Below are 21362 nucleotides of genomic sequence, written 5' to 3'. Positions count from 1 at the left end.
GACCCTAGCACTCAATACTGTATTTCTGAAGGCTCCCTCCTTTGAAGCAACTCTGCTCTGAGTGCCGCAGAAGAGCTTGCTTGGCTGGTATCCTGCTTCCATTTGCTGGTATTACTGGTTCCAGGGGAAATATTCGCTTCTGATTTGGGGAGTGACTCAGCCCAGGGGTTAGAGTGGCTGTCCCTCAAAGTGTTTCTGCCTGTGCATCCTCGGTTACACTCTTTTCCTGTTACTCTGGTCCTCTCCTCTCTCCCAGTTCCCCAGAACCCTGGGTGAGTGGTTTTGAAAGAGGTTTTCTGTGCGGTCCCTTTAAGAAGAATCCTGAGTCTGATAAATCTGTCTCTTTCTCACAAACAGTATCCTGACTTGTATCGGAGCTAAATACTGTCCATATGCTTCTTCTAGGCTCTGGGGCTGCAGGCTAGGGCTTTGTTCCTGGGGCCCAGGCCGCCCCCTCCACTATACTCACTTCCCTCCATGTGAGTCTCTCTGGGTTGCTGTTCACTCCCGGGAGCTGGGCAGCCCTCTCTGCATTTCTGCTTTTCCTACCAGTCTCAGTGTGGCTTCTTCGGTGTTCCTCAGTTAAAGAGTCCTCTTAGTTTAGTCCATAGTTGGTTTTTCCAGATGATGGTTCTTAAAATTGAGTTGTAATCCACTTTGGTTCTGGGAGGTGGAAGTTGGTATGTCTGCCTACTCCATCGCCATCTTGCTGCCTTCGTGTTTGTTTCTTAATTTGTCTGTTCACTCATTCATTATTCAAGCAGTTATATTTTCTACTCCAAATTTAGATGTTAGTGTCCCCCAGGGATCCCATTTTTGACCCTATGTTTTATTTGTTGACATTACCTTTGCTTCAATCAACATGTTTTTTGTTTTTTCTGTTTTTTTTTTCTTCATTTTTCTGAAGCTGGAAACAGGGAGAGACAGTCAGACAGACTCCCGCATGCGCCCGACCGGGATCCACCCGGCACGCCCACCAGGGGCGATGCTCTGCCCACCAGGGGGCGATGCTCTGCCCATCCTGGGCGTCGCCATGTTGCAACCAGAGCCACTCTAGCGCCTGAGGCAGAGGCCACAGAGCCATCCCCAGCGCCCGGGCCATTTTTGCTCCAATGGAGCCTTGGCTGCAGGAGGGGAAGAGAGAGACAGAGAGGAAAGCGCGGTGGAGGGGTGGAGAAGCAAATGGGCGCTTCTCCTGTGTGCCCTGGCCGGGAATCGAACCCGGGTCCTCCGCACGCTAGGCCAATGCTCTACCGCTGAGCCAACTGGCCAGGGCCAATCAACATGTTTTTATTCATAAAGACATCTTTCAACAGGTTTTCATTCATAAAGACTATCCTGCTCTGGTTAGTTTATTTAATTTGGCTGTAGATTATTATTGTAGAAGTTTTACTTTCTACGTTGAGCATTTCTAAGTTCAGAGTTGGTTTATTTCATGCTTATTGTTATTGTTTGTCCACTTGATGTACTTATTGGCTTGAATATTATCTCAGTATACCTTGAAATGCTCTATGTCCCCTGAATTTTGAGGAAATTTGTTCTACTCTTCTTGCACATAGAGATTCAATATAAGTTCATTAATTTTACAAACATTTTTGGCCATTAAAATTTCCAAAAACTCAGAGAGGCATAGATGGTATAATTTATTTACTACTCCCTAGACCTTTTTTGACATATATATGATTGTAAATTAACTTGTAAGAGATTCAAGATTTTTCCATAGTCCTACTAAGGCTAGTTTATTCATTGCCTTGTGATAAACTCAAACTCCTTGTTATAGGGAATAAAGGCATTCCTTCAGTCCAGTCTGGCTGAGTGCACCCTATTATACATTATAAAAGACTACCCTTTCTTAGGCTAATACAGCACAGAGCCAGGGTGAGCAGAGCTATAGCTGGATGTTAGTTTCCATTGTTCCTTCACCAAAACACATTTTGTGACGGTTCATAATGGTCCCTATCTACAAGAAAACTGACCACTGTTTCTCCCCTCCAGGGTTACTGTAATCTAGCTAAACTGAACTAACACTGCTGTCCTATTCTTTTTTGCCTCTACACCTGTGTTCGTTGTGTTTCTTCTGCATGGCTTGACTTTCCTTCCATCTTCATCCTAATGTGGCACAACAATTTAACCTGCTTCTTCCCTAGAGCCTATATTGATTCCTTAGATAAAGTCAGCTGTTCTTCTTCCCCAAAGTAAATGTTTTTGTATATAGTATCCTAAATCAAACACTTTTTTTTTAGTTTGGCCAGTGTCTTAGGCCAACTTTAAAACATAAAGCATCTCAACAGCAGAGATAATTTTTTATTCCTTTTTTGTATATTCTGTGGACATGTGAACATAATAGAAGTTTGTTGAATGAATATCTTAAACTTAATCACAGGAAATTAGCTAATATTTGTAAAATGCTTAGCAATGTGATTTTTACAAAATGTTTTGCAGATGTTTGTCAAATAAAATGAAAGGTTGATAGGACATGAGTTTGGGTTTGAGAGGACTATTATTGTAATTAATGATAATTGTGCCCATAATTTATTAATAGACTCAGAAATACTTTCCTCTTTTATCACTAGACTTTTAGTAATGTGGAACCATGGATAGAAACATTGCTTTCTTTTTACATTTTATTCGTTGTTCTAATTACATATCATTTCTCTCACGGTGATAGTTAAATCTCATTATATTTAATGATTTATCCATTTTCTGCTATAACAGTTTTATCAGGGGCTCCTTGTGTTATAATCTCATTATTTTACAAAATTATATCCTATTTGTTAAGAATAGTAATTGTTACTATGATTTCATCTTCTTCACTGCTTTTTTAAATCTCAAATGTCATAGCCTTTTTTATGAAAAGATTAAACTTTTTTCTCTTCTGTTAGTTTAATTCTGTTCAATGTTGCTTATGTTATTTAGTGTCTTTGTATATTGCTATTTTATATAATTCTCTGAACTGTTGGTTTCATTTCTACAATTCTTTCTTTGAATGAGACAAAAAACATACATTGAAGAAATCTAAATTACCAAATTTTTTCTTCCAATATATAATACACCTGTAATAAAATATTGAATCATCATTCCTTAATGTCTATTGAGTATATTTCTATATGGGATTGATATTTTTCCTTCTTGATTGAAATATAGTTTATATAAGAAAATTACACAAGTGTTCAGTTGAGTCTCCTAAGTGCATGTTTAAAATATAAATAGAACATTACAGATTTTCACCCTATATGGCCTAGCAAGTGAATTTGAACTAAAACAAATAAATAAAAACTGGAGTAAGCACATGATAGGAAGCAAGTATAATCTGCTGTTTGTTTGTATGAACAACAAAATCATTTGAGACAATTTTACCCTGTTGGGTTAATGCCAAAATGTTCCAAAGCCAGGGTATAAACTGTTTCTTTCTTTCTATTGACAGAGACAGAGAGAGAGTCAGAGAGAGGGACAGACAGGAAGGGAGAGTGATGAGAAGTATCAATTCTTTCTTGCAGCTCTTAGTTGTTCATTGATTGCTTTCTCATATGTGCCTTGACCAGGGGGCTACAGCAGAGCAAGACAGCCACTTTGGGCTTCAAGCCAGTGACCTCTGGGCTCAAGCCAGAGACCATTGGGTCATGTCTATTATCCCACGCTCAAGCCCATGCTCAAGCTAGTGAGCCTGTGCTCAAGCAGGATGAGCCCACGCTGAAGCCAACAACCTCAGAGTTTCAAACCTAGGTCCTCCGTGTCCCAGTCTGACGCTCTATCTACTGTGCCACCACCTGGTCAGGCGAAAACTGTTTCTAAATAGCTCCTTCCTTATCTAAGACCTAAGCTTTTTCTTTTTTTCAATTTTTAACATAGAAATTTCCAAATATAATATATGTGTGTATTACATAAAGAATAATATGATCACAATGTATGTACCACCTGTGTCAGCAATGACCAGTCTTATGTCATTTTTAACTTCACTCTGCTACCCACTATGGTAATTTTTTTAATGTTTAAAATTTTCTGGCCCTGGTCAGATGGCTCAGTGTATAAAGCATCATCCTGGCACACTGAGGTCACGGGTTGCATCCCTGGTTAGGGCATGTAGGAGAAGCAATCAGTGAGTACACAACTAAATGGAACAACTAAGTGGAAGGCAAGTTGATGCTTCTATCTCTTCCTCCCCTTCCTTTCTCTCTCTCTCTCTCTCTCTCTCTCTCTCTGTCAAATCAATGGGAGTTTTTTCAAAATTTCTGATTGAGTAATAACAAAAACTGATTTAAAAAATCCTGAGGCTTAAGTGTCACTTCTTCTTGGCATAACATTCATCTTGGTTAAAAATGACCAAGTGGTTTTTCTTTGATTGAAAAGCATTTAAATTCATTATTCTTTAGGAAGAGAAGTTGTCAGTCACCTAATATTTCTATGCTAAGAAAAGAAAGAAAGGAAAGAAAGAAAGAAGGAAGGAAGAGACGGAGGGAGGGAGGGAGGAAGAAAGGAAGGAAGGGAGGGAGGGAGAGAGGGAGGGAGGGAGGGAAGAAAAGGAAAAGAAAAAGAAATGGGGTGGAGGGTAGAATTGTTGTCTGGAGCCATGTGTTAGTGGCAGTGTAGTTCAGTGGGTAAGCATCCAGGTACAGGCTAGCCTTTCTATATTAAATCTCGTCCCCACCAAGATTTGGCTGTGATTCTTGCAAAAAGCTATTTGTCTTTTCTGTGTATCAGTTTCCCCTGATGATGATAATAGTACTTATCTCATGGGGCTGTTATGAAAATGAATACATATGTATGAAGAATTAAGAAAAATTTTTTGGAACGTGTTAAGTCACACCTATATTTTCCATTATTATTCACTTTCTTGAGTTAAAAATCTCTTCCAAGTTTGAAAGAGGTGTGCATCCTTAAAGTTGGTCTTTAAGGATAATGATATAAAAGTTTAAAGCACCTCTTAAAATGATGTAACATCTTAAGTATAAAGAAAATACATTGTCTCCTTAGCTCCTAAAAATGATTTGACATGACTTCTTTTCAGTATTAAATTAAAAATGTTGCCCTGGAGAGATAGTTCAGTTTGCTAGAGCATTGTCCCAGTACACAAAGTTTGCAGGTTCCATCCATGGTCAGGGCACATATACAAACAGATGCTTCTCTCTCTCCCCCCTTCCCTCTCTCTCTCCACCCTCCTCTCTCTCAAATTAATGAATAAAATTTAAAAATCTTTAAAAGTCTTCTAACTTGCCCTGACCTGTGGTGGCGCAGTGGATAAAGCTTCAACCTGGAAATGCTGAGGTTGCTGGTTCGAAACCCTGGGCTCGCCTGGTCAAGGCACATATGGGAGTTGATGCTTCCTGCTCCTCCCCCCTTCTCTCTCTCTCTCTCTCCTCTCTAAAATGAATAAATAAAAATTAAAAAAAAAGTCTTCTAACTTAATGTTTTAATTTTTTAAATCTCAGAGGAAAATTATAGACTGTAGTGATAATGTTAAAATATAAAAATTAAAGCATATATCAGAGAAATGTGTTCATTTAACTTTTGTAGGAGTCTTCTAAAATCTAAGGAAACAGCAAGAGAACCTAAATAAACAACAACAAAAACATTAAATGATGGTCAGAAGAAACGCCTCCATACATTAAATGCTATTACTAGCAGATGCCAACATGCTCATTATGTGTAAAGGTGTTTAAAAAAAAAATACAAGGTGCTTCCTTGACTGATTTTAAAAATCTTGAAAAGAGAAGACAAAGGAAAAAAAAGAAGAAGGGGTAGGGAGGAAAGGAAAAGGAGACAAAGGGAAAAGACAAGAGAAAGGAAAAGAGTGATTAAAATAATCTTGGAACAAGAGGGTCATGGAGTAGCCATTGAGCCATAGAAAACTTAACATACTGGCCCAGGAGTCAACCAATCAGGACGCTGAGAACCTCATTTCTATAATGATGATTGGCTGGTAAACTAGAGGCTCAGCTGAGCTGAGAGGATGGGGAAGGAAATTTTCCGTTATGAAAATAGCAAAACAACTTTCTGGCTTTCTGTTGTTTATTGCATGTTCTCCAAATGATTGTAGTGATCCATCCTTTAGGAAAGCTTGTTTTGAAAACAAAAGAGGCACAGTTGTTCACAACAAAAGTGATATTCAGCAGCCAAAGGAGCTTAGTATAATGGTACTCCTTTATTTTTCTTTAAAATAAACCTTAGTCTCCTGATTTTTTCCCCAACCAAATATGCTAAAACTTCCTAAGAGATTTATAAGGGTTTAAGTTACAAATTAGGGGTTACTATTTCTGATAAGCCACTTTGCTTTACTAATCTATTGGCTTTGAGAAATATGTATAAATATTTAGGATGTAGTTTGTAAAGTGTGGGAAAATCCTTAAATTCTAGTGCCGAAAGTATACGAGATACTTTCACAATTAAGAAGGTTCTGCTATTCTTCCACCCTCCCAAAGAAGCTATATTAGGAAATTTCTTCTTACAAACACACACACACACACACACACACACACACACACACACACATTTACCGATACATTTGGCATTACTCTCAAATATTTACACACCTATAAAAATCCACTGTCATTAAGTCATAGAGATTTCAAAAAAAATGACAAAAGGGGGGGTGCAGAGAAGGAGGCAAGGAAAAACAAATAGAGCATAATGTCTGCATCCTGCTGCTGCCTTTTGGCTCACTCCTGCTTGGTGGTTGTATAAATATTTTGTTGTAGTTGTTTTAAAGCCAAATAGAGCAGTGACAACATTTCACCTAAATGTTTTAAAATTTATTTTACAATCATTCTTTCCACAGACCATCTTTCTGGAAATGAGAATAATTCTATAATGCAGATTAAGCAGAAGTATTTTTCAGTCTCTCCCAGTGACCATTCCTTGGCTAGCTAACAGACCAGCCATTCAGAAGCAATTTTCTTCAGGCTGAAATTATGTGCTGACCGTAGCAGATCACTTCCCATAATAACCCTTCCCCCACCCAATGCTAAATACAATCTGTCTCCTACTCACTGTAATAACGTGCAAATGACTGTAATTTTGCAGACAAGAAACAGCCCAAAGTGAAACATGTCTAAACAGAGGTCGATTTGAAAAATCAGGGCTATTACCTAAATCTGTAAAATACATATTGTAATAAAACCAGCAATAGCAATCTCCAATAAGTAGTTTCGAAAAAAATGTAGGTTGTGTTTTGATCTTTATGCACCCAGTCTCCACTGGCATAAAAGAAAAATCCTTTTCCTGAAATGGTTTCATTACAGGCAATGTAAATTGCCTTACTTTGCTAACCAATTCGCAGACCTCGCTTGGGCACCCGTTCAGATATAGTAGCCCACATCACACCACAAGGGCCTGGGCCAAGTGGAGGTAAGATTTCAGACACTTAACACTGACCTACATTGCAGTTCTCTCAATGTGAGCAGTATACAAATGTTTTCCTTTAGAAGAATGTGCTGGTTTGCAATAGTTTGCTAGCTTCTCTAGAACTGCAGGGCATAAAGGGGACAGAGATATGCTGCTTTTCCTTGAGTATTTAAGGTTGAGGCTTGGGAGACGGGGCGGGGAACTAAATATACAGAGAGAAGCTCCTCCTTTCACTGTATAGTTTTTTTACTATTAAAATTCATGGCAGTCTTAAATCAGAGCATGGAAAAGTTGCTTTGTGTCATTTCAATTTGTTTAGGTAAAACCGTGTTGTAAAGATTTGTAAAGACAGTCATTATTTTCCTTCCCTTGGCTGTATGGTACCTTTGTTATACTCTATGGAATTTAAATTGGAGGGGAGATAATAGGGCATCGAAATGACGGGAAAAGTTAACACAGCTTTGCATGTAAATGTGCATATTCACAAAATGTATATCAGAATGTTTGAGAGTCTTCCCTGACAGGGTGAACACCACGGGTGTCTGTTTTTCTCTAACATTACCCTCCCCTCCTGTGAGGGACCTGAAATGTTTCCATGTGCAGGGTCCTCTCTTTTTCACTGGACACCTTCTTCTTGGCACTTTATTTTGATCCAGTGATATTTCAGGATACTGCAAAAACATGGAATGTTTGACCAGGAACACTACTCACCTCTTTTTGGTAACACTTGTCTAGAAATGGATATTGTTAAATATACTTCACAGAAACTTGAATTGGCGTTAGTAAGCATGTGTGAAAAGGTCGAGAGTTTTCTCTAAAAGACCTTTCAGAAGCAGGAAGTTAGGGTGGTACCAGTAGGTAAAAGGAATGAAGACCTTCTAGTGTTTGTTTGGATAAATCACCAATTCTATATTCCCTAGAAACCAGGGCAGGTCACCTGCCCGCTGCCTTGAGGAAGGTCTGTTCATAAACAACCCTAGGTAGATAAGAATTTTTTCTCTACAATCTTCTTCTTTTTTTTTTTTTTTTTTTTGTATTTTTCTGAAGCTGGAAACGGGGAGAGACAGTCAGACTCCCGCATGCGACCGACCGGGATCCACCTGGCACGCCCACCAGGGGGCGACGCTCTGCCCACCAGGGGGCGATGCTCTGCCCCTCCGGGGCGTCGCTCTGTTGCGACCAGAGCCACTCCAGCGCCTGGGGCAGAAGCCAAGGAGCCACCCCCAGCGCCTGGGCCATCTTTGCTCCAATGGAGCCTCGCTGCGGGAGGGGAAGAGAGAGACAGAGAGGAAGGAGAGGGGGAGAGGTGGAGAAGCAAATGGGCGCTTCTCCTGTGTGCCCTGGCCAGGAATCGAACCCGGGACTTCTGCACGCCAGGCCGACGCTCTACCACTGAGCCAACTAGCCAGGGCCTCTACAATCTTCTTGAGCAGCCAGAAAGTTTCTCATTATGTCTAAATTAAGTTCCTCTCCCCATAAATTAAGTTCATTTCCAGGTAGGTTTTATTTTTAAATAAGTTTGCTTTTCCACCTTTCCCCCTTGACCTTGAGTAAATCTTGTGTCAATGTTGGCATAGATTTAGAAATGCTAGGCCCAGATATACACTCCCTTCCAAAAACCAAAAATGATTTCTGATCAATAATAATATGCCAGAAATCAGAGGAAATGTAGGCACTAAAGAAAGACCACAGAGTGTTCTTGTGTTATTGCTTGAAGTCTGGCCCTCCTCAGCACTGTGTAATTCTGCACTAAAAAATGAGAAAAAATCTTGTGCCAGGACCTTCTCATCACCTGGTAATCAATGTAGTAAGTGCAGGGGCTGAGCTGGTGGTGGTGGGTATTGGAGATGGTTTAACACTCTTTACCTGCTCCTTCTACACTTTCCTTATACTCCTCCTAACCCCTCCATTCTTCCTAGGTTCATTTCCAGACAGGTCATCCCCACTCCCACATCTCTGAGTTAAACACACTAAAATGTAAAAGTATAAAATGCACATATTATGCAACAGTGCACTAGTATTATCAAATTATGCATGTGGATATTAGGAAGCTGGGTGTGTTCTGCTACCTTGATAAGAGATAAACACATTTTCTTTAAAATATAGTTGAACTTACTAATTTTGTAAAGGGGTGGCTCTGATTTTCTAAGCCAGTAATTATCTTAGTGTCAGTCATCAATTAGCTGATAGCCCTCTGATGTCTCTTGATTGGCCCTTTTGTTAAACAACACAAAACAAACACATGCAAAGCTAGCCTAACAACTGTGGTTTATTCAAGTTGCCAGGCAGAACTTGAAGGGCAGGAGATGGGGGGTGGGTGCAAATGGAGGGTGGAGATGTGGGAATGGAAGGAAAATGCTTTAATTTATCTAAATGGTTTGGGTTAAACCTGTTTGACTCAGTGTAAACCTTAATCTTTGACCAGTAGGGTTTATCCAAAAGGTTTAAGATTTAGGGCTTGGTGTTAAAGTTAGAGTTGATCAGATTATTTGCATATTAGGAGGCCTACACTTTGGTTTTAATTATACTAAGTCTATGCTGCAGACACTGATTTCCTTTCCCCAAGGGAGTATGTTGGAGGAGTGCTTTTACCCTTTTCCAACTTCACCAGGTCTTATTTTCTATCTCTTTTGAAGTCCAGTTGTTTTAAAAGCTAGCCATTGATTTTTCCAAACTGATATAACATATAGGATAGCCATGAACTTCCAAAGGCTGAAATGTAGATGATACTCCAGGGACACACAGAGTGCCCTAAAGTGATCTGGTCCTTTGAGGAACCATTTTTTCTAAAAGAAGAAAAGTTAGAAATCACCATATGGTGCTGTATTATTGTCAATGGGAAATATACAACTTGTAAAAAGCTGTGGAGTACAAAATATAAAACAAACATCAAAGATAAAATGGAGGGTAAGTGGATATCAGATATCTAATTTGCCCCTTTTTATTTGTTAATGTACAGCTTTGATTTGAATACAGATGTTTTTTGGGAGATCTGAGGACTATTATAGATTGCATTCCGCTAGTTAATATACCCCAGAAAAGGGTGGAAAACTGCTCTTTATTACTGTTTGCAGCATCAAATCTAGTTCATCTTGGGTTGTGAAACAACTAATAGACATTTGTGTGTGTGTATGTACTAAATCTACTGAAAGCTAAAACACCAGTCAATAGATATTACTTAAAATGTGACAAATATTTTTATTGATTCACAAAGTTATCACGGACTTTACGTCATAAGTGATCTTCTGCTAGTAGTAATTCACTTTATATGTCTGTTTGATTCAGTTAAGACCATCTTAAATTGCAGTTGTCAACTAGAAATAACAATCCTAGTAGCACTGGATTTTGAAGACTTGGAATCATGATGCCTTCGATTAAATTCAGAGCACTCTTTGATTTTAGACTTTCCATATTAGAGCTCCTAAAGTACTGGACAATAACAATAAAAAATTAAAAAAAATAGAAGTGCTCTAAAGGCTTAATATGTATAAATACATTAGTTCAAGTGTATTATCTGTTACAGTACAATACTGAATTTATTTCATATTAACCTCTATTATCCTGTGACCTCAGAGTCCTATTAACTTGGTTGCTGGCATTTGTCCTATAATAAATTCTAAAACATTTCTCGGTGTTTTGGTGGATTGCCCTCTGTAGCAGTCAGGATTTTGACCCCTCCCCCCTTCCTAAGGTAGGGATAAAGATTTGGGGAATGGGGAAATCTGACAACCCGCAGGTTTAAAAATGCCTGACTGGGACTCTTTAATGGGTTAATCTTTCTAGTATATTTTATCTCCCACAAATCGATTAAAAAAAAAATGAGGCTAGCCGTAGGTGTGAATATGGTTGGCCGGGACCTTATTTCGTATTTTTTTGGAGCTGCCTGGGGCCAGGTGGGAAAGATTTGTTACTAATTCTAGGGAAGAACCATTCACCTAGTGGTGCTTAAATAGTTGCCAGCGTTTGCACTTAAGTGCTTGTCGACCAGCAGACTGGAAACAAAAGGGTTACTTGTTTCCCCACCACCGCCTTTACCCCTAGATCGATTTTTCTTATTTAATCAGCGAGTAAAAAGAGAGACATGGGGGGTGGGGGGGGGGGAAGAAGGGCAAAGTGGTGGGGGAGAATCGAAAGCCAGAAGCTGCCACACAGAAAAATCAGTCTTGGGAGTTCGCGCTGCCGAGTCCTTACAACAAGGAAGGGAAGCCAACAAAACGCTCGCAGTCATTTCCACATAGCCAGTCTCCCTATTCTCCTTGCTACGCGCTGGTGGCTCATTTGGCTTCTCTCTGCCACGGAGAGATCACATACATTATTTTCCCCAAGATAACACAATCAAACTCGTATTTACCGACATCCTCTCCTCTCAGCCTGTTTGAGATTTGTTTTAATAAATTAAGTGTTTTATGTGAATGATGTAGTAATTGAAACGGGCGCACCATTTTTTCCCCTTCTTACTGCAGGAGGCTCCTCTACCCCAATCTGGTTGGAAAATAAAACGCTTTGTCTCCACAACCACCCCCCACCGCACCCCCACCCGCTCTCAGTGTGTGTTTTATACGTGTGTATTTCTCAACCCCCTACAGTAGCCAAGAGAAAGCAGCTAGCCAATGAGAGGGCCGAGTTTCATAAAAGCTGCTCTCTGATTGGCCCGATGCGAAAGGGCAATGGGAACAAAGAAAAGTCCCTTTCAGGTATAGAGGCTGAGAGCTCCTTTTGCTCCACTCCCCCTGTGTGTGTTGTGTTTCAGTCCTGATTTCAGTGTTGCAGAACAAGCTTGTGTGTGTGCACCAGGGGGATTTTTGTTTTCTTTTTTTTTTATTTTAAATTTTGCTTTTATAAAAAATACACGGGACAGTCTGTGACATTTGCTGGTCCATCTTCTTTAATAATAAATTTGTTGAAGAGATTATAATTTCCAAAATAAAGCGGCTTCAACCAAACACATTCAATGCAGTTAGAAGGAAAAGGTCAACTCGATCCAATACAGACCGTAAGTACGGTTGCGTGGTGTGTCTCTATATAGCACTTAGCGGGGACTTCATGCAGGGGAATGTGCGAGTTTTATGCATTGAAATGAGGAACTAGTTATAGGGTTTGGCTTTTTGCATTGAGAACAACAACCCAAGAAGGGTGAATTTTAGCCAGTGGAGGGTGAAGCATTTTTAACTTCTTCACACAAATTAAGCTTGACTGGGCACTCGGGGTAACTTAGAGTAAATTACGTTTTGGGCTCTAACCCAAGGAGAATAAAAGTAACACAGTTACATACCCTGATCTGCAGTGTCCATTCTGGGGCTCACCTCACCTCCTCCCTCTCCTATCCTAGCTGGGCAACCTTCTTCCAAACCGAGCCAGAGAAATGGGGGCAAGGGCAGAACAAGACGATTTCAGTCTCCTGTCACATCCTAGTGCCCAATAATTTAATATTAAATAAGGGAAGAGTCACCCATTACATGTAATGGTTATAATTACCATTTTCCACCTCCTTTAAAAAAAAAGAAACAACAAAAAACACCCTTTAAAAAAAAAGCCCCACCCAACCCAAACAAACCCATAAATAGTAACAATGGTGTGTTTATTACAGGACCTGGCTTGGGAACTAGCAAAATATTTTTCTTTGTTTAAGACAGGAGGGGGTCCCCTAAAACCAAAGTAGCTTAGAGGTGCCCTCCTTGTCTAGGTGTCCCTATTCCTGCCCCTTGGGGAAGCCTACAAATTGGAGATAAGTTGAGGAAAGGTTTATAAGGTGTTTCTTTAAAACATCTGCTTTGCTCTTGTGCTCATTACATTTCACTCCTTCCGAACTTCCGAGAGCCTAGATCTGCGAGAAATGTTTCACATTCATAACTTGTAGCTGCGCCCACTGCAGGGGGTGGGGGTGGGGTAGGCGGCGGTGGGGAGAGTGTGCAGGGGGAGGGGAGAGACCTTCAGCTTTTTTTTTTTTTAAAGACCAGATCAGTATTTTCTTGATACGCTTGTCACCATTTTTGTTCTCACGACAACCAATTGAGCCCTTGATCCTCACGTGATGTGAAAGGCTTGCACTGTAACAAAATCGCTCCTTTTAGATGGTTGGTTGTTGCTAACTCGCCCATCCCCCTCTCCCAGCCCCGACATTTCCAGCAAAGCAACTCTCCACTTCCAATCCATCAACAATTCATTACTGCTTTTAGCTTCCAAACGCCAGCTAATTAAAAATACTAAGCCAAGCTCCGGGGCCATCTGACTAAACACAGGAGGGGGTGGGCGAAAGAGGAGGAGGAGAGAAAAATAAATAAAAGGGAGACGCACCGTTTGCTGCGACTATAAATGGGGAAAACTGTCCTGGAAAAGGTCGCCTTAAAAAAAAATCTTTTTTTGACTCTAATTATCGAATTACCGCCTGACTGATTGGCTTGAGCGACAGCGGATTTTTTTCCCCCTCGGGGACTATACTAGGAACTCGGTTCCTTTTTCTTAAAACAACATAAAACAGGAAAACATCACATCCTCTAGGTTTCGAAGGCTGAAAAAATTTTGAACGCCGTTATTTTCCCTTCTCCACCCCCCTTCGCCCCCCGCCCGGAGCGAAAGCTGTTATAACTGGTTTATCAGCTCACTGAATCATCTGCTCCCCTCCCCCTCCACACCTTTCTTTTTCTCCTCTGGCTCTGCTTCTCATCCCATCCTTTCTTCCTCCTCCTCCCTCCTTTTCCCCCCTCTTCTTCCCCCTCCTTTCCTCTTAAGTTAGTTCAAGAAATCAAATCTGTCAGGACGGGCGGAAAAATGCCACTTCCCGACTAACAGGCGGAATCCAGCCCAGATTTTCAGTCCTTTCTTCTTATTCTTTCTTCCCTTTCACTAATTTATCCCGATGTTAGCACATTCTGTCTTGTTACTAGCGGACGCCTGTAGGTTTGCTTCATGGGATCATTACTTACTGATCACGGTGACTCTGAAGTCTGGAACTGAAGGCGGAATGAGAAGTTGGGAAAACTTTTTTCTCTAAGCTCTCTCTCTCTCTCTCTCTTTTTTTTTTGGAAAAAAAAAATAACCTATTATTCTCGATGCTTGTTAAGAGGGAAAAAAAACCTTTGGTGCTTCTGTTGTGAATGTGAAACATTATCTTCCAGCTGTACAGTGACACATTTTTTTAAGGAGAGAAGGACTCCTGATCCGTTTGCCAAAAGGGGGGTGGGGAGGTGGAATAATGTTATCGAGTGATTATTCTGGCTGAGATGTGTTGTTTGGTTTCTTCCTTCTTGATCATTTGGTGTTTAAGTAAAATGAGGCACAGGCTTGTTTGCCGAGTGGAGTGGGAAAGGCATTTTGATTTGCTGGCCTAATTAAAAAATGATAAAGGATTAAAGGTAAGCAATGTCTGTGTGTGTATGTATATTTATTTATTTTTCTTGACAATCAACTGTTAAAAAGGGGCTGATCCCTTTAAAAACCGTTTTAACTGATCTTTGTCAAACACACACTCATTTGCGGTCATTGAGGCCACCTTGGCGCAGATCACTTAAAGTGTATGTCTTAATCAGTTTCCCTGTACAGTCAGTAGCACCATATTTAACAGATTGAGCAAGTGTGTGACCTAGGACTATGGTAGAATTGTTTAGATTTTTTTTAATCAAAAGGCAGATATTTTACTTTTTATTTAACACTGTCTTTTCTATAGAGAAATGCTCTTAAAGACGTGTGTGTATGTCAAAAATAAAATTGTATAAAATGTTGGGGAAGAAAGAATAGGGGAGGGTGTGTATGGGGTTGGGGGGGATTATTGGTTGGTTTTTCTGTTCCTTACTGGGAACAAAAACCAGATTGCCCAGACAATTTGTAAAAAGTAACAAAATAGAAAAAAGGAAAATTTAGCAACATCATTCTGAAATTAACCTCATAGAACTTCCAGGGTCTGGTCTTTTAAAATGCAAGATCTAGGACATGTTTAGGGATGTTGAAAGTGGTGTTCTTCCCTCTTGTCTGAGTGTTCAAGCTGTGTATCTGGGGTTGAGATATCACTTGTATATGCTAGGAAAAAAAAATCTTAAGCTCGCTTCTTTCCTTTTTTATTAAACCTTTCTGGAATTGACTCAGATCCTTAAGATATTTTAATATCTTTTAACAAGTGACTGTGTTGTTGCTAAAGGGACTTTCTTTTTTTAAAGCTACTGTACGATGCTTACTGTTACGGGTATTTTTGGGGGGTTTGGTTGTTTTCTTTTATACCTGATATTGGACTGTGGAGACAATACATGAGCCACCTTACTCTCCATCCTTCCCTGTACCCCTTACTGACTCCCTAATATTAATCGTTTTTTATTCTGGTAACACCCAGACAAGAAATATTCGACTTTTCCCCCTTTCACAGGAAAAGGTGGACCTGGACTGAAGGGTGTAAAATCCCTGGACACATTCCTGGGGCAGGAAAAAGAAGAGGAAGATTAGAAGATTTTTTTCCCCCTAAGAGAAAGCCCAGCGGAGCTAAACGAATGTCCCCTCATCTCCAAAGGAAAGTTCATCGGATTTTTATTCTAGAGAGCTCATCTTCAGGATGTCAGTGAACATTTCTACTGCAGGAAAAGGTGTGGATCCAAATACGGTTGATACTTATGACAGTGGCGATGATTGGGAAATCGGGGTTGGAAATTTAATAATTGATTTGGACGCTGATTTGGAGAAGGACAGACAGAAATTTGAGATGAATAATTCCACCAATACCACTAGCAGCAGCAACTCTAAGGATTGTGGAGGTCTGGCCTCCAGTGGGGCCGGTGCTACCGCAGCCTTAGCTGATGGCCTAAAATTTGCTTCTGTTCAGCCCTCTGCTCCCCAGGGGAATTCACACAAAGAGACCAGCAAATCAAAAGTGAAAAGGAGTAAAACTTCTAAGGATGCTAATAAATCTCTGCCTTCTGCTGCCTTGTATGGGATTCCCGAGATCAGCAGCACTGGCAAGAGGCAGGAAGTCCAAGGGCGCCCTGGAGAGGCAACTGGCATGAATTCAGCGCTGGGTCAAAGTGTGAGCAGCGGCGGCGGCGGCGGCAACCCAAACAGCAATAGTACCAGCACCGGCACCTCCGCTGTCACCGCGGGGGCGGCCTCCTGCGGGAAAAGCAAAGAGGAGAAGCCAGGTAAAAGCCAGAGCAGCCGAGGCGCCAAGCGGGATAAGGATGCGGGGAAATCCAGGAAGGACAAGCACGACCTGCTTCAGGGCCACCAGAATGGCAGTGGCGGTCAGGCCCCTTCTGGGGGGCACCTCTATGGCTTTGGGGCCAAGAGCAATGGAGGTGGCACGAGCCCCTTCCACTGCGGGGGCACTGGGAGTGGCAGCGGCGTGGCTGCAGGGGAAGTTAGCAAAAGTGCCCCGGATTCAGGGCTCATGGGAAACTGTATGTTGGTAAAGAAGGAAGAGGAGGAGGAGGAGAGCCACAGGCGAATCAAGAAACTGAAAACCGAGAAGGTAGGATAAAGTCGCCTTCTTAGATCTCCCACTTTCCTCTTTGTGTGCATTTGTGTGGGTGTGTGTGAGGGGTGTGCCTCTGTGTGCCTTACTCTTATTTGTGCTTTGTGGTTCTTTGTGAGATTTCTATTACACGCATCCTTTCCCTGAATATTAGGTATGGGGAGCTTACTTAGGTGTAGTGTTCAGCTCTTGCTTCTCCTGCTGCTGCTGCTGTTGCTGCTGCTGCTGCTTGTGGTGCTAGTATTTGGGTCCGCAGGTGGGAGGGCCTGAGTGTTCTAAGATCCGTTTGCCCTGCAGAACATCTCCTGCCTAGTCAGCCAGTTGTGGTGTGCTTTTAATAGAAAACCTGTGCATGTACCACTTGACTCTTGTCCTGGTTTCTCCCCTAAGGAGAACTGTGTTCTGTTTTAATTTTCATGTCCTAGAATTTCTGGTAATGTGTCCTTAGGTGCAGGGTTCACAGTCCCTCCCTGGAGAAGTATGTCAAGGATGCCAATTTACACTCCACCCTCAAAACATGTATTTATTTATTTATTTTCGTTACATTCTCTAAAAAGTCCAAAGGATCTCATTGGTCTGGAATTAACCCCCAACCTTGGTGTCCTTGGGTCACTGGTTTCATAACTGTGTAGAAAGACTGGAATGATTTTGGTGGCTGCTCCGTAGGACTCTACTTTGTTCTCTTGCCCATGGGAGTTAAGAGTTATCACTTGGATTTCTGGTTTGACTAGGGAACTGAAAGGTTGGTTTAAAACAAAAAAAGTGAAATAGATTTGGCAGATTGGTGTTCCTGAAATGTTCAAACAGCCAACGGATACTAGAATTATGTGTTGCATTAGAGAATTCAGGATCGTGGATTTAGGCAATTTGGACCCTTCTCTCATCTTTGTCATTGTTTTCAAGTCTAGTTAGGCACACTGCCTTTGAAAAACGGCCCCCAGTGCTCTGCTGCTTGGTGCTGGAGGCCTGTGACTTACTGGTCTGGTGATTGTTGTGCATTGAGTAGTGTCCCAGGACCTAAGGTCCTCCGTTCACTGGGCAGGTTGGGAGTGAACTGGGAGTGTGAATGATGTTTCTATAAAACTGATTTTTAGATTAACTCTACAGGTTATGCCTTGCAGAAGCAAAATTCCTATCATGTGATTTGTGGCCATGGGTGTTTGGAAATATGCTTATTAAATAATTTGATTTTACTATATCTAACTTGATCAAAATTGTAAGATGTCTTGGGTAATTATTTTTGTGTACAGTTATTTACTGCTCAGTACTTACATCTCTATACCTCTGTGTTCATGTGTTAAAGATTTAAGTTGGAATACAGGAAAAAACTTTTTGATTTGATGGTTTTAGAATTTGAAGAAGGTACATTAAGGTGTAGCTAATGCCAAAACGGCAAATACCCACTGAACACTTGATTTATTCATGTCCGTTTGGTCAGACAGCATTTTATGTTGATGAATTTCAATGGACGTTTTAAAATCTCAGATTTTAATTCTTAAGTTTAAACGTGTAGTTTCGCATAATTTCTGCTAAAAGGCATTCTGAAATCTTATTACTTAGTACAGTAGGGCATTTACTTTTGTTGCCAATAGTCTTCAAATTGCAGTTCTAATCTGCTCTAACTATCTAGATGAATTGCCCTAATCCAGTGCTCACAATGGCTGTGGTTAAGGAGTCAGAGCCATTTGATTGGATTCACTGCTGCGTGGAATGTGGGAGGTACTGCCCTTTGCATTCCCCTTAGCCTTTTAATCTTCCAGCCAAATGTTCACATTCAACAATTTTGTTTAGCTGGCAGTCGGAACATTTCAGTATCTCAAAGGCTGCTGTCATGGCAACTGAGATTAGAGCGTGGTGTCGGTTCTCCAGTTTTTGTGTTCTTTTCACTTTTCAGTCACGGAGGAAACTGGGTGAAGAATGGAAGAATTAAATTATTCATATACATGCCACTCATCTTCAGTCAGAGCGGTATAAATGTGATAATATGAATTACATAAATGAAGAGCAAACAAGTCATGATGAGCCTGGGGTGGAGGAGGGGAGAGAGCCGGGTGCATTTAGATCCACTCCACTGCCAACCCAAGTCACTGGTGTTGGCTCACACCGGGTACTTCAGAGATGGCTCAAGGGACTTGAATCCTGCAGTGGTGGCCTTTCTCTGTCAAGCTGGGGTGTTGGCTTAGGAACACTGTTTCATCAAGCTTTGGTCCCCACCTCCACCCCACCCCACCCCACCCCACCCCAGAAAAGCTTCTCTGAAGAATGTTGTCATCCTTGGCACACAGATATGGCACTCTCTTCCACAGATGCCACCCAGGGAATTAATTCTTAATTCCACTTGTGGTTGTGTAAATTCAATTTCAGTTTAGAAAATGCTTCCTAATGATAGGAGGATGCCTCTTTAGGAGGTAAAGATGTTGTGTAGGACAAGCGTCATCCAACAAAAATAGTTCAATACTGAGGAATCTTTGAGACGGGATTTTTTTTTTTTTTTTTTTTTCTTTTTTTTGACGTTTGGGACAGTGTTTTAATTTATGTCTTGCTTGATTATCTGGATTTGTTTAAGAGTTAAGTGCCTCAAAAGTGAAGATGATCACTTTTTAGCAATCAGATGTGGCTCATTGTGGGCCAAAGTGAACCCAAAAGGTGGGGGTGCATGTAGTATATGTGTGTGCGCTTTTTCTTTCCTTCCTGGTTCGCAGGAGATTCATAAGACTGGCTTGTCACCAGTTTATTTTCACAGCATGCCTAAATGTCTATTTTTGGTGTGTTTATTCTGTTTCTTCACTACACGGAGTCATGTAAAACATGATAAATTGGACCTTATGAAACCTAATTAAATCAATGAGTGTTCTACTCCTTTATGTGGAAACCACAAGTATGTTGTAAAAGTCGCCACTCCCTTAATACGTGAATAAAATCAAAACATGCCATAATTCTAAGATGTTTGAGCTCTATTTCTATAGCCCATTTTGTGGTTAAGCCACCAGTGACATGTCTGAATAAGTAGATTTGACGGGTTGGCTTTTGGCTGTTAAAACCTGCGTCTCCACCTTCCCCCTCCTTTCTTTTGAAGCATAATAGCCTGTGTTGAGGCTCTTATGCGTGTATCCTCCTTAGTTGTCTTAACAGTTTTGACTTGTCAGACAGGCATTCCGCTGGGTTAAATGGTTAGCATTACGTGGGCTTATTTGATCGCTGGAAAATTAAAAAAAAATATAGCCAATTTCTTAAAAACAACTGATACTGAAATAGGCAAGAAAGGCAAAGGAAGTCTTATAGTTATGTCTTAGGGTTCTGACTACTCAGTACATATTCAGAAAGGAGAATTATTCCTCCAATATCACACTGTTCTCACTAAGCTGTTCCTTAACAGCTTAAAGGTGGTGTCTACAAATGGACCTGTCTATAAAGGATATCATTCATTGTATTTTATTCCCTTGTAGAGGCCTTTTAACACTTCACTAGGGAATTCTGGCACATTTTCTGAGTGAGTGTGAGCAGTTTAAGAACATATTTTGATTAATGAGTTTTGTGAACTATATGCCTCTTTCCCCAAATATAGTGCTCCCTACAAATTCTGTTTAGAGAGTGCAGTTTATCTACTGTGAAATAAAAGGGCAGAAAGGTCACTTGCTCTAATTAAAGAACAAAGTCCATTGTTGTCAGACAGCAAACTGTTTTGAAAGCTACACAAGGGATTTAGCTGTTAAAAACGTTGGTAACTAAGGGTGGTTCCCAATCATCATTGATCCAGCTCCTTACTTTTCTGTGGGCTTCCTTGCAGGGTGACTGGGCTTTTGAGGTGGGCGCAGAGGGGCTGTCCTTTCCCCAAGGAAGTTTTCTGTGAGAACCCCTGCAGCTAGGAGAATTTGTATGACTTGGGCACTTCACTGAGTTCTGAGCACAGTATTTAAAATCTGCTGGGTTTGCTGGAGAGATTTAAAAAAACTGATGATTTTTTTTTTTAAATAAAGAATAAGATTGTGTTAAAAAGAGATACATAATGTTTAGCAACTTTTAATAACTTTGCAAATAGTCTGTAAAAAGGGCGGGGGGAGGAATTGATTGTCCAGATGTCAAGAGGTTAAGAATGCTCTTCAAGTGAAATTGCTTGGCTGCAAGATGGTTTTAATTAGAGTGTTATAAAGACTTATTTTTCCTAAGCAGCATTTTATAGTTAGTAAATGAAATGTATGCCGAAAGTGCTAAGCAGAAATCTCCCTAACCACAGAGGTGTTCAATAACCAGATTCAAACAACATGGAAAGTACCATCTGTTCTTCGTTTTCAGCATGAAAAACAAGGATTGAATGGCTGAGATTTGCTCCAATTTTGACTGTGTCTGTGTTTTGTTGTTTTTTTTTTTAATTTAAAAAAGTTCACCTGGTACTTCATAGAAACTTGAAATTGCAGTAATATGGGCAACACTGTGAAAACACATGTTTCTACATTTATTTTAACTAGTTCCACTTTTATTTAAAAGATTTCCAGAAGCCCAGCCATTGAACACTTTCTAATGGTTATTCAATTCCTGCAGGCAATCACAATGAGGGGTCCGTTCTTCAAAAATCTAA

The 21362-nt window shown here is 40.6% G+C and overlaps 1 protein-coding gene across 6 annotated transcripts in view; it reads left to right on the top strand.

Annotated features, from left to right (window-relative positions):
* The first annotated feature begins 12082 nt into the window (after positions 1-12082).
* Positions 12083-21362, top strand: part of ZNF608 (zinc finger protein 608) — a 112317-nt gene continuing 103037 nt past the window's right edge. For 2 of the 6 annotated variants that reach the window (XM_066382112.1, XM_066382115.1), the window contains exons 1-2: positions 13972-14690; positions 15692-16783. In XM_066382112.1, coding sequence (XP_066238209.1) covers positions 15875-16783 — 909 coding nt within the window. In that variant the 5' untranslated portion in view covers positions 13972-14690; positions 15692-15874. Of the gene's footprint in view, positions 12332-13971; positions 14691-15691; positions 16784-21362 lie in introns of those variants that run through there. The other 4 variants (XM_066382116.1, XM_066382113.1, XM_066382114.1 and 1 more) reach the window with 4 other exon arrangements.

This window comes from Saccopteryx leptura, chromosome 4 (assembly GCF_036850995.1).
Source record: "Saccopteryx leptura isolate mSacLep1 chromosome 4, mSacLep1_pri_phased_curated, whole genome shotgun sequence".
Taxonomy (NCBI): Eukaryota; Metazoa; Chordata; class Mammalia; order Chiroptera; family Emballonuridae; genus Saccopteryx; species Saccopteryx leptura.
Note: the sequence above shows the minus strand (reverse complement) of the source record. Positions and strands in the feature narration are given on the sequence as shown.